Source organism: Oncorhynchus tshawytscha, linkage group LG14 (assembly GCF_018296145.1).
Source record: "Oncorhynchus tshawytscha isolate Ot180627B linkage group LG14, Otsh_v2.0, whole genome shotgun sequence".
NCBI classification, from domain to species: Eukaryota; Metazoa; Chordata; class Actinopteri; order Salmoniformes; family Salmonidae; genus Oncorhynchus; species Oncorhynchus tshawytscha.
Genome location: NC_056442.1, coordinates 57,229,548 through 57,243,348, shown reverse-complemented (window position 1 = coordinate 57,243,348; position 13,801 = coordinate 57,229,548). Strand labels below are relative to the sequence as shown.

Genomic DNA, 13,801 nt, shown 5'->3' with positions numbered 1-13,801 from the left:
CCTGGGGTTTATTATGGATCCCCGTTAGTTCCTGCCAAGGCAGCAGCTACTCTTCCTGGGGTTTATTATGGATCCCCGTTAGTTCCTGCCAAGGCAGCAGCTACTCTTCCTGGGGTTTAATATGGATCCCCATTAGTTCCTGCCAAGGCAGCAGCTACTCTTCCTGGGGTTTATTATGGATCCCCATTAGTTCCTGTCAAGGCAGCAGCTACTCTTCCTGGGGTTTATTATGGATCCCCATTAGTTCCTGCCAAGGCAGCAGCTACTCTTCCTGGGGTTTATTATGGATCCCCATTAGTTCCTGCCAAGGCAGCAGCTACTCTTCCTGGGGTTTATTATGGATCCCCCATTAGTTCCTGCCAAGGCAGCAGCTACTCTTCCTGGGGTTTATTATGGATCCCCATTAGTTCCTGCCAAGGCAGCAGCTACTCTTCCTGGGGTTTATTATGGATCCCCATTAGTTCCTGCCAAGGCAGCAGCTACTCTTCCTGGGGTTTATTATGGATCCCCATTAGTTCCTGCCAAGGCAGCAGCTACTCTTCCTGGGGTTTATTATGGATCCCCGTTAGTTCCTGCCAAGGCAGCAGCTACTCTTCCTGGGGTTTATTATGGATCCCCGTTAGTTCCTACAAGGCAGCAGCTACTCTTCCTGGGGTTTATTATGGATCCCCGTTAGTTCCTGCAAGGCAGCAGCTAGTCTTCCTGTGGTTTATTATGGATCCCCGTTAGTTCCTGTCAAGGCAGCAGCTACTCTTCCTGGGGTTTATTATGGATCCCCGTTAGTTCCTGTCAAGGCAGCAGCTACTCTTCCTGGGGTTTAATATGGATCCCCGTTAGTTCCTGCCAAGGCAGCAGCTACTCTTCCTGGGGTTTATTATGGATCCCCATTAGTTCCTGCCAAGGCAGCAGCTACTCTTCCTGTGGTTTATTATGGATCCCCGTTAGTTCATGCCAAGGCAGCAGCTACTCTTCCTGGGGTTTATTATGGATCCCCATTAGTTCCTGCCAAGGCAGCAGCTACTCTTCCTGGTGTCCAAACACATTTTAAAGCACTTACATAACTCATAAAACAAAGATAAAACAGTACATCATATAACATTATTACACCACTACATATCTACAATACAACATGTATAATACCACCATACAACAATATTACAATGTAGGTGTGTGTAGAGTCTGTGTTCTAGCGTGTGTGTGTGTGTGTGTCTCTTCACAGTCCCCACTGTTCCATAAGGTGTATGTTTACCTGTTTTTTAAATCTGATTCTACTGCTGCATCAGTTTCCTGATGTGGAATAGAGTTCCATGTAGTCATGGCTCTATGTAGTACTGTGGAATAGAGTTCCATGTAGTCATGGCTCTATGTAGTACTGTGGAATAGAGTTCCATGTAGTCATGGCTCTATGTAGTACTGTGGAATAGAGTTCCATGTAGTCATGGCTCTATGTAGTACTGTGGAATAGAGTTCCATGTAGTCATGGCTCTATGTAGTACTGTGGAATAGAGTTCCATGTAGTCATGGCTCTATGTAGTACTGTGGAATAGAGTTCCATGTAGTCATGGCTCTATGTAGTACTGTGGAATAGAGTTCCATGTAGTCATGGCTCTATGTAGTACTGTGGAATAGAGTTCCATGTAGTCATGGCTCTATGTAGTACTGTGGAATAGAGTTCCATGTAGTCATAGCTCTATGTAGTACTGTGCGCCTCCCATAGTCTGTTCTGGACTTGGGGACTGAAGAGACCTCTGGTGGCATGTATTGTGGGGTATGTATGGGTGTCTGAGCTGTGTGCCAGTAGTTTAAACAGACCTCTGGTGGCATGTCTTGTGGGGTATGTATGGGTGGATGAGCTGTGTCAACACTTCTTACAAGAAAACAAGTAGTGATGAAGTCAATCTCTCCTCCACTTTGAGCCAGGAGAGATCGACGTGCATATTACTAATGTTAGGGCTCCGTGTACTTTTAAGGGCCAGCCGTGCTGCGCTATTCTGAGCCAATTGCTATTTTCATAAATCATTCTTTGTGGCACCTGACCACATGACTGAACAGCAGCCCAGGTGAGACTGAACAGTAGCCCAGGTGAGACTGAACAGTAGCCCAGGTGCGACTGAACAGTAGCCCAGGTGCGACTGTGGGTTTCCTGTCTCGAGACCCTAACCTGTGAACGTGTCTTTGACCTCAACAGGTACCCTGCCTCCTCCAACGAATCCTTGACGTCTCTGATTTCCAAGAATGATGATCTGAAGAAAACAACTGGGGAGGTAGGAAACAGGAAGTAACCGTGTTGATGATTTATGACTGAGATACAGGCAGGGACTCTGATTTGACGTTATGCCGTCAACAGCACTTTCAGTTGTTGACACTTATGCCGAATCATTCAGAGGGTAGCAGTGTTGAAAATCACCTTGCTGGCAACATCGCCTTATATTTGCAGTATTTCTATAAGGCATAGTCTCCACCAATCTGTCATAAAGCGTGGCATGTGTGTTGTGTTTTGATACTGTCTGTCAGTGATACCCAGAAAGAGAGACGAAACCAGGAAGCAGACATCCTGCCTTGTTCTGGTCCTGTGAATGGTGTGCTCATTATTCTACTGTAAAAGGAAACAACAGTGTGTTGCTCATCTCTGTCTTTTATATCTACTGCATAGAGATATAATATCTTACAATACAATGCCAGATAACTGTGTATTTCTACTGGGACTCTTTAGTTGACAGACTCTACTGTGAGTCTCTACTTTGTCACTAGTTGACAGACTTTACTGTGAGTCTCTACTTTGTCACTAGTTGACAGACTCTACTGTGAGTCTCTACTGTGTCTCTAGTTGACAGACTCTACTGTGAGTCTCTACTTTGTCACTAGTTGACAGACTCTACTGTGAGTCTCTACTGTGTCTCTAGTTGACAGACTTTACTGTGAGTCTCTACTTTGTTTCTAGTTGACAGACTACTGTGAGTCTCTACTGTGAGCCTCAGGTTGACAGACTACTGTGAATCTCTAGTTGACAGACTCTACTGTGAGTCTCTACTGTGAGTCTCTAGTTGACAGACTCTACTGTGAGTCTCTAGTTGACAGACTCTACTGTGTCTTTAGTTGACAGACTCTACTGTGAGTCTCTAGTTGACAGACTACTGTGAGTCTCTACTGTATCTCTAGTTGACAGACTCTACTGTGAGTCTCTAGTTGACAGACTCTACTGTGTCTTTAGTTGACAGACTCTACTGTGTGTCTCTAGTTGACAGACTCTACTGTGTGTCTCTAGTTAACAGACTACTGTGTGTCTCTAGTTGACAGACTCCACTGTGAGTCTCTAGTTGACAGACTCTACTGTGTGTCTCTAGTTAACAGACTACTGTGTGTCTCTAGTTGACAGACTCTACTGTGAGTCTCTAGTTGACAGACTCTACTGTGTATCTCTAGTTAACAGACTACTGTGTGTCTCTAGTTGACAGACTCTACTGTGAGTCTCTAGTTGACAGACTCTACTGTGTGTCTCTAGTTGACAGACTCTACTGTGTGTCTCTAGTTAACAGACTACTGTGTGTCTCTAGTTGACAGACTCTACTGTGTGTCTCTAGTTGACAGACTCCACTGTGTGTCTGTTGACAACATGCCAGGTCTAGTTGACAGACTCTACTGTGTCTGTAGTTGACAGACTCTACTGTGTGTCTCTAGTTAACAGACTACTGTGTGTCTCTAGTTGACAGACTCCACTGTGAGTCTCTAGTTGACAGACTCTACTGTATCTCTAGTTGACAGACTCTACTGTGTCTGTAGTTGACAGACTCTACTGTGTGTCTCTAGTTGACAGACTCTACTGTGTTTTTTAGCTGGCCTACCAGGTATTGGAGCTCCAGCAGGAGATTAAGATCAAAGACTCCGTACTGGAAGAGCAACATGCCAGGTGAGACTGATTCTGTAGAACAACATGCCAGGTGAGACTGATTCTGTAGAACAACACGCCAGGTGAGACTGATTCTGTAGAACAACAAGCCAGGTGAGACTGATTCTGTAGAACAACCAGCCAGGTGAGACTGTAGAACAACATGCCAGGTGAGACTGATTCTGTAGAACAACATGCCAGGTGAGACTGATTCTGTAGAACAACATGCCAGGTGAGACTGTAGAACAACATGCCAGGTGGGACTGTAGAACAACATGCCAGGTGAGACTGATTCTGTAGAACAACATGCCAGGTGAGACTGATTCTGTAGAACAACATGCCAGGTGAGACTGATTCTGTTCTGTAGAACAACATGCCAGGTGAGACTGATTCTGTAGAACAACATGCCAGGTGAGACTGTAGAACAACATGCCAGGTAAGACTGTAGAACAACATGCCAGGTGAGACTGTAGAACAACATGCCAGGTAGGACTAGAACAACATGCCATATGAGACTGATTCTATAGAACACATGCCAGGTGAAACTTATTCTGTAGAACAACATGCCAGGTGAGACTGATTCTGTAGAACAACATGCCAGGTGAAACTGATTCTGTAGAACAACATGCCAGGTGAGACTGATTCTGTAGAACAACATGCCAGGTGAGGACTGATTCTGAACAACATGAACAACATGCCAGGTGAGACTGATTCTGTAGAACAACATGCCAGGTGAGACTGTAGAACAATATGCCAGGTGAGACTGATTCTGTAGAACAACATGCCAGGTGAGACTGATTCTGTAGAACAACATGCCAGGTGAGACTGTAGAACAACATGCCAGGTGAGACTGATTTCTGTAGAACAACATGCCAGGTGAGACTGTAGAACAACATGCCAGGTGAGACTGTAGAACAACATGCCAGGTAAGACTGTAGAACAACATGCCAGGTGAGACTGTAGAACAACATGCCAGGTAGGACTAGAACAACATGCCATGTGAGACTGATTCTATAGAACAACATGCCAGGTGAGACTGTAGAACAACATGCCAGGTGACACTGTAGAACAACATGCCAGGTGAAACTTATTCTGTAGAACAACATGCCAGGTGAGACTGATTCTGTAGAACAACATGCCAGGTGGGACTGATTCTGTAGAGCAACATGCCAGGTGAGACTGATTCTGTAGAACAACATGCCAGGTGAGACTGTAGAATAACATGCCAGGTGGGACTGTAGAACAACATGCCAGGTGAGACTGATTCTGTAGAACAACATGCCAGGTGGGACTGTAGAACAACATGCCAGGTGAGACTGTAGAACAACATGCCAGGTGAGACTGATTCTGTAGAACAACATGCCAGGTAATTCTCTTCCTATGAAACCTGTAGGAAGGACCTTTTGAAACTTGAAAGCACAGGCAAGCACAGCTTAATGTAGTTTATCCTAGGTCACTGTGATCACACAATCACATGAGCTGGTGCTATGGAAGCTGATGGTTGAGTAGGACATGTCCTGACCAGGGGAAATGTCGTCATGGAATATCCATGGCCCTAGTTGATAGAAACTAGTATAACTGACAGAGTTGGGGGTTCAAATCAAATCAAATGTATTTATTAAGCCCTTCGTACATCAGCTGATATCTCAAAGTGCTGTACAGAAACCCAGCCTAAAACCCCAAACAGCAAGCAATGCACTCCAAATATATGCACTGTACTCCAGATATAACAAACTGACCCTAGCCCCCCCCCCGACACATAAACTACTGCAGCATAAATACTGGAGGCTGAGACAGGAGGGGTCAGGAGACACTGTGGCCCCATCCGATTAATTAGCTGTTTCCAGGGGGCAACGGTTACTGATATAACTATCTGTGTATTCAGGATGTGTGAGGTGAAGAAGGATCTGCTGGGGGTGCAGGCTGAGGATGGAAGTCTGGCGGTGCGTGTTGCCGAGGTGACGGAGGGGAACCGGCTGTTGAAACGGGAGTACGACTCCCTGCTGGAGCAGCACCATGATATGGACCAGACATTCAGAGAGGAGAAGCTCAGAGGTCAGGAAATGCTGGAGGAACTGGTCCGGAGGAAGCAGCACGCAGCCATCAGGATGAACAGCCGCAACGAGAGACGGGTCAGGTGAGCTGCTTCCTGGGGTCAAACAGGGCCCTGAGTTTTTCCTGAAGAGTGCGGGGGGAATATGCATATCTCGAAGGCTGACTGTGTACAGACTTTTTATTTATTTTCCTGACCATTTCATCTCACCAAGAAAAACTCTGGGCCCTAATTAAAGCCTTCAGGTTATAACTAGTTAAAGGCTGTAGGTTATAACTAGTTAAAGGCTACAGGTTATAACTAGTTAAAGGCTACAGGTTATAACTAGTTAAAGGCTACAGGTTATAACTAGTTAAAGGCTACAGGTTATAACTAGTTAAAGGCTACAGGTTATACCTTGACCTCATGTCACGTGCAGGAAAAACTCCAGGCCCTATGAAGCATTAATGAATGTAGTCAGAGTTGTATCTGTTAAGATGTTGTCATTCATTTCAACTGTCAACTCCACAGAGCCAGAGAGGCAAGTCTTCAGAAGGAACTGGAGACCGCCGGGAAGGTGAAGGTGACCATAGATGTGTAAGTAACTAGATTATATAGCCTATGTCAATGTGTAAGTAACTAGATTATATAGCCTACGTAACTAGATTATATAGTCTACGTCGACGTGTAAGTCACTCGATTTTATAGTCCCATTGATGTGTAAGTAACTAGATATTATAGTCCCATTGATGTGTAAGTAACTAGATGATATAGCCTACGTCGATGTGTAAGTAACTAGATTATATAGCCTACGTCGATGTGTAAGTAACTAGATGATATAGCCTACGTCGATGTGTAAGTAACTAGATTATATAGCCTACGTCGATGTGTAAGTAACTAGATTATATAGCCTACGTCGATGTGTAAGTAACTAGATGATATAGCCTACATCGATGTGTAAGTAACTAGATTTTATAGTCTCATTGATGTGTAAGTAACTAGATTATATAGCCTACATGGATGTGTAAGTAACTAGATTATATAGCCTACGTCGATGTGTAAGTAACTAGATTATATAGCCTACGTCGATGTGTAAGTAACTAGATTATATAGCCTACGTCGATGTGTAAGTAACTAGATGATATAGCCTACGTCGATGTGTAAGTAACTAGATGATATAGCCTACGTCGATGTGTAAGTAACTAGATTATATAGCCTACGTCGATGTGTAAGTAACTAGATTATATAGCCTACGTCGATGTGTAAGTAACTAGATGATATAGCCTACGTCGATGTGTAAGTAACTAGATGATATAGCCTACGTCGATGTGTAAGTAACTAGATGATATAGATTGAGAATAGGTTAAAGTTTTCCCTTTTTGTGTTGTAGTAGCTCATGTCCAGAGTGCCACACAAAGCTAAAGGATAATGAAGTGTTGTGCTGTTTCCCTTCCAGCGGCTCGGTCAGTGCCCCGGCCTCCAGAGAAGCCTCCCCTAAGAGTGATCTGGCCGAGAGACGGACAACTAGACTGTTCAGGTAGAGGAAGGCTGAGAGACGGACCACTAGAATGTTCTGGTAGAGGAAGGCTGAGAGACGGACCACTAGAATGTTCTGGTAGAGGAAGGCTGAGAGACGGACCACTAGAATGTTTTGGTAGAGGAAGGCTGAGAGACGGACCACTAGAATGTTCTGAGAGAGGAAGGCTGAGAGACGGACAACTAGACTGTTCAGGTAGAGGAAGGCTGAGAGACGGACCACTAGAATGTTCTGGTAGAGGAAGGCTGAGAGACGGACCACTAGAATGTTCTGAGAGACGGACCACTAGAATGTTCTGGTAGAGGAAGAAATGACAGAAATCACTCAAAGTTCAAATGGCATTTCAAGGCCTTCCTTCCCATGGAAGAAAAAACAAGATTCTTGTTGGAAGTCATTGTCGGTGTATAGCGTTTTCACATTCTACCTCAAAGTAACTTTAGTGTAATGTTCTAATGGTGAAATTTTTATTCTGTTTTTTAAATGTAAAAATGATTAAATACATTTAAAAAATGCTTACACTGCATGATTAGTTCCAAAGGGATCTTCAGTTGCTCGGATCTTCATTTGATCACTCTTTTGTTGCTGAGAATTTTCCTGCACAGGAAATGCAAGCTTGTAGTGTATTTGAGTTTGAAAAGTTTGTCATTTCAAACTTGATTTATCCAAACGAAAAATGGATCAACCCCTACAGAAATGTTGATTAATTAAAATCCAAATAATATTCACATTTCCTATTGCTGCAGTATTCTTTTCCTGCTGTAGCAAACGGGCTCAAATTAAGATCCTACATCTGTAACATCACAATGCCTACTACATCACAATGCTTACTACATCACAATGCTTACTACATCACAATGCCTACTACATCACAATGCTTACTACATCACAATGCCTACGGACCACTAGAATGTTCTGGTAGAGGAAGGCTGAGAGACGGACCACTAGAATGTTCTCATAGAGAAAGGCTGAGAGACGGACCCAAACATCACAATGCTTACTACATCACAATGCCTACTACATCACAATGCTTACTACATCACAATGCCTACTACATCACAATGCTTACTACAGCACAATGCTTACTACATCACAATGCTTACTACATCACAATGCCGACTACATCACAATGCCTGCTACATCACAATGCCTACTACATCACAATGCTTACTACATCACAATGCCTACTACAGCACAATGCTTACTACATCACAATGCCTACTACATCACAATGCCTACTACATCACAATGCTTACTACATCACAATGCTTACTACATCACAATGCTTACTACATCACAATGCTTACTACATCACAATGCCTACTACATCACAATGCCTACTACATCACAATGCTTACTACATCACAATGCCTACTACATCACAATGCCTACTACATCACAATGCTTACTACATCACAATGCTTACTACATCACAATGCTTACTACATCACAATGCTTACTACATCACAATGCCTACTACATCACAATGCTTACTACATCACAATGCCTACTACATCAAAATGCCTACTACATCACAATGCTTACTACATCACAATGCTTACTACATCACAATGCTTACTACATCACAATGCTTACTACATCACAATGCTTACTACATCTAAATTGATTAAACCATTCCTTCAAGTGTGTTTTAAACATTCTAAAAACTTCACTTCACTTTTTTCCCCCTAGGTCAGCCTCAGTAACATCCCCTCCCAGGATTCTAGATTCCATCAAAGAGCTTTTTGAGTGAGTTACATAGGCAGAATAATATGAATGTTCTGTGGTGCTATGGTTACATAGACAGAATAATATGAATGTTCTGTGGTTCTATGGTTACATAGACCGAATAATATGAATGTACTGTGGTGCTATGGTTACATAGACAGAATAATATGAATGTTCTGTGGTGCTATGGTTACATAGACAGAATAATATGAATGTTCTGTGGTGCTATGGTTACATAGACAGAATAATATGAATGTTCTGTGGTTACATAGGCAGAATAATATGAATGTTCTGTGGTGCTATGGTTACATAGACAGAATAATATGAATGTTCTGTGGTGCTATGGTTACATAGACAGAATAATATGAATGTTCTGTGGTTACATAGACAGAATAATATGAATGTTCTGTGGTTCTGTGGTTACATAGGCAGAATAATATGAATGTTCTGTGGTTACATAGACAGAATAATATGAATGTTCTGTGGTTCTGTGGTTACATAGACAGAATAATATGAATGTTCTGTGGTTCTGTGGTTACATAGACAGAATAATATGAATGTTCTGTGGTTCTGTGGTTACATAGACAGAATAATATGAATGTTCTGTGGTTCTGTGGTTACATAGACAGAATAATATGAATGTTCTGTGGTTCTGTGGTTACATAGACAGAATAATATGAATGTTCTGTGGTTCTATGGTTACATAGACAGAATAATATGAATGTTCTGTGGTTCTGTGGTTACATAGACAGAATAATATGAATGTTCTGTGGTTACATAGACAGAATAATATGAATGTTCTGTGGTTACATAGGCAGAATAATATGAATGTTCTGTGGTTCTATGGTTACATAGACAGAATAATATGAATGTTCTGTGGTTCTGTGGTTACATAGACAGAATAATATGAATGTTCTATGGTTCTGTGGTTACATAGACAGAATAATATGAATGTTCTGTGGTTACATAGACAGAATAATATGAATGTTCTGTGGTTACATAGGCAGAATAATATGAATGTTCTGTGGTTCTATGGTTACATAGACAGAATAATATGAATGTTCTGTGGTTCTGTGGTTACATAGACAGAATAATATGAATGTTCTATGGTTCTGTGGTTACATAGACAGAATAATATGAATGTTCTGTGGTTACATAGACAGAATAATATGAATGTTCTGTGGTTACATTGGCAGAATAATATGAATGTTCTGTGGTGCTATGGTTACATAGACAGAATAATATGAATGTTCTGTGGTGCTATGGTTACATAGACAGAATAATATGAATGTTCTGTGGTTCTATGGTTACATAGACAGAATAATATGAATGTACTGTGGTTACATAGGCAGAATAATATGAATGTTCTGTGGTTCTGTGGTTACATAGACAGAATAATATGAATGTTCTGTGGTTACATAGACAGAATAATATGAATGTTCTGTGGTTACATAGACAGAATAATATGAATGTTCTATGGTTCTGTGGTTACATAGACAGAATAATATGAATGTTCTGTGGTTACATAGACAGAATAATATGAATGTTCTATGGTTCTGTGGTTACATAGGCAGAATAATATGAATGTTCTATGGTTACATAGACAGAATAATATGAATGTTCTATGGTTACATAGACAGAATAATATGAATGTTCTATGGTTCTGTGGTTACATAGACAGAATAATATGAATGTTCTGTGGTTACATAGACAGAATAATATGAATGTTCTATGGTTCTGTGGTTACATAGACAGAATAATATGAATGTTCTATGGTTACATAGACAGAATAATATGAATGTTCTATGGTTCTGTGGTTACATAGACAGAATAATATGAATGTTCTGTGGTTACATAGGCAGAATAATATGAATGTTCTGTGGTTACATAGACAGAATAATATGAATGTTCTGTGGTTACATAGACAGAATAATATGAATGTTCTGTGGTTACATAGACAGAATAATATGAATGTTCTGTGGTTCTATGGTTACATAGACAGAATAATATGAATGTTCTGTGGTTCTGTGGTTACATAGGCAGAATAATATGAATGTTCTGTGGTTACATAGACAGAATAATATGAATGTTCTGTGGTTCTGTGGTTACATAGGCAGAATAATATGAATGTTCTGTGGTTACATAGACAGAATAATATGAATGTTCTGTGGTTCTGTGGTTACATAGACAGAATAATATGAATGTTCTGTGGTTCTGTGGTTACATAGGCAGAATAATATGAATGTTCTGTGGTTATATAGACAGAATAATATGAATGTTCTGTGGTTCTGTGGTTACATAGACAGAATAATATGAATGTTCTATGGTTCTGTGGTTACATAGGCAGAATAATATGAATGTTCTGTGGTTACATAGACAGAATAATATGAATGTTCTGTGGTTACATAGACAGAATAATATGAATGTTCTGTGGTTACATAGACAGAATAATATGAATGTTCTGTGGTTACATAGACAGAATAATATGAATGTTCTGTGGTTCTATGGTTACATAGACAGAATAATATGAATGTTCTGTGGTTCTATGGTTACATAGACAGAATAATATGAATGTTCTATGGTTACATAGACAGAATAATATGAATGTTCTATGGTTCTGTGGTTACATAGACAGAATAATATGAATGTTCTGTGGTTACATAGACAGAATAATATGAATGTTCTGTGGTTCTATGGTTACATAGACAGAATAATATGAATGTTCTGTGGTTACATAGGCAGAATAATATGAATGTTCTGTGGTTACATAGGCAGAATAATATGAATGTTCTGTGGTTCTATGGTTACATAGACAGAATAATATGAATGTTCTGTGGTTACATAGACAGAATAATATGAATGTTCTGTGGTTACATAGACAGAATAATATGAATGTTCTGTAGTTACATAGACAGAATAATATGAATGTTCTGTGGTTCTATGGTTACATAGACAGAATAATATGAATGTTCTGTGGTTCTGTGGTTACATAGGCAGAATAATATGAATGTTCTGTAGTTACATAGACAGAATAATATGAATGTTCTGTGGTTACATAGACAGAATAATATGAATGTTCTGTGGTTCTATGGTTACATAGACAGAATAATATGAATGTTCTGTGGTTACATAGACAGAATAATATGAATGTTCTGTGGTTCTGTGGTTACATAGACAGAATAATATGAATGTTCTGTGGTTCTGTGGTTACATAGACAGAATAATATGAATGTTCTGTGGTTCTGTGGTTACATAGACAGAATAATATGAATGTTCTGTGGTTACATAGACAGAATAATATGAATGTTCTGTGGTAACATAGACAGAATAATATGAATGTTCTGTGGTTACATAGACAGAATAATATGAATGTTCTGTGGTTCTGTAGTTACATAGACAGAATAATATGAATGTTCTGTGGTTCTGTGGTTACATAGACAGAATAATATGAATGTTCTATGGTTCTGTGGTTACATAGACAGAATAATATGAATGTTCTGTGGTTACATAGACAGAATAATATGAATGTTCTGTGGTTACATAGACAGAATAATATGAATGTTCTGTGGTTACATAGGCAGAATAATATGAATGTTCTGTGGTTACATAGACAGAATAATATGAATGTTCTGTGGTAACATAGACAGAATAATATGAATGTTCTGTGGTTCTGTAGTAACATAGACAGAATATATTAATGTTCTGTGGTTCTGTAGTTACATAGACAGAATAATATGAATGTTCTGTGGTTCTATGGTTACATAGACAGAATAATATGAATGTTCTGTGGTTCTATGGTTACATAGACAGAATAATATGAATGTTCTGTGGTGCTATGGTTACATAGACAGAATAATATGAATGTTCTGTGGTTACATAGACAGAATAATATGAATGTTCTGTGGTTCTGTAGTTACATAGACAGAATAATATGAATGTTCTGTGGTTACATAGACAGAATAATATGAATGTTCTATGGTTCTGTAGTTACATAGACAGAATAATATGAATGTTCTGTGGTTCTGTAGTTACATAGACAGAATGATATGAGTGTTAAGTTTTCCCTCATAATGAAATGAGTAACAGGTAATGTAACATTCAGAATATATAGATATTTGTCTCTTTGCTTCACTTAGTCCAGACATTAGTCTGCTAATATTAGCTCTCACTGAGCTCAATCACAAAGAAACCATTTCTCCCACTCATGAACATTGATGATTAATTCTTCCCTAACCCTTCTTCATACTAGGTTAGTGACGCATAGTGACACATCAGCCATTTCTGTTGTCATGGTCACCCGACCGGCAGTCATACAGGCATCAACAACTCCACTTTATTCACGTGCTTGTCCTTTTCCACGCTAGCAAACATTACATCTCGGTTTGCTTATGTTTACATTTTACAGCCAGATGGCAGATGGCAGATATATATAGACACATAATCTGCACATTTCTTCGTCTCATCATACAATATGTCTATAACCCACAGTTCTGGGGTGTGTCTCATACCGTTATATTTCAGACAGACAGGTAGACAGACAGGTAGACAGACAGGCAGACAGACAGGTAGACAGACAAGTAGACAGACAGGTAGACAGACAGACACAGACAGACACTGGTAG

General features: G+C 40.1%; 1 protein-coding gene across 1 annotated transcript in view; it reads left to right on the top strand.

Moving 5' to 3' along the window:
* The window catches only part of LOC112239650 (protein Atg16l2), a 54,427-nt gene that overhangs the window by 2,572 nt on the left and 38,054 nt on the right, over window positions 1–13,801 (top strand). Inside the window, 6 exon segments of the mRNA XM_042297724.1 lie at window positions 2,189–2,264; window positions 3,834–3,907; window positions 5,772–6,023; window positions 6,450–6,515; window positions 7,375–7,455; window positions 9,145–9,201. Of these exon segments, the coding sequence (XP_042153658.1) occupies window positions 2,189–2,264; window positions 3,834–3,907; window positions 5,772–6,023; window positions 6,450–6,515; window positions 7,375–7,455; window positions 9,145–9,201 (606 nt within the window).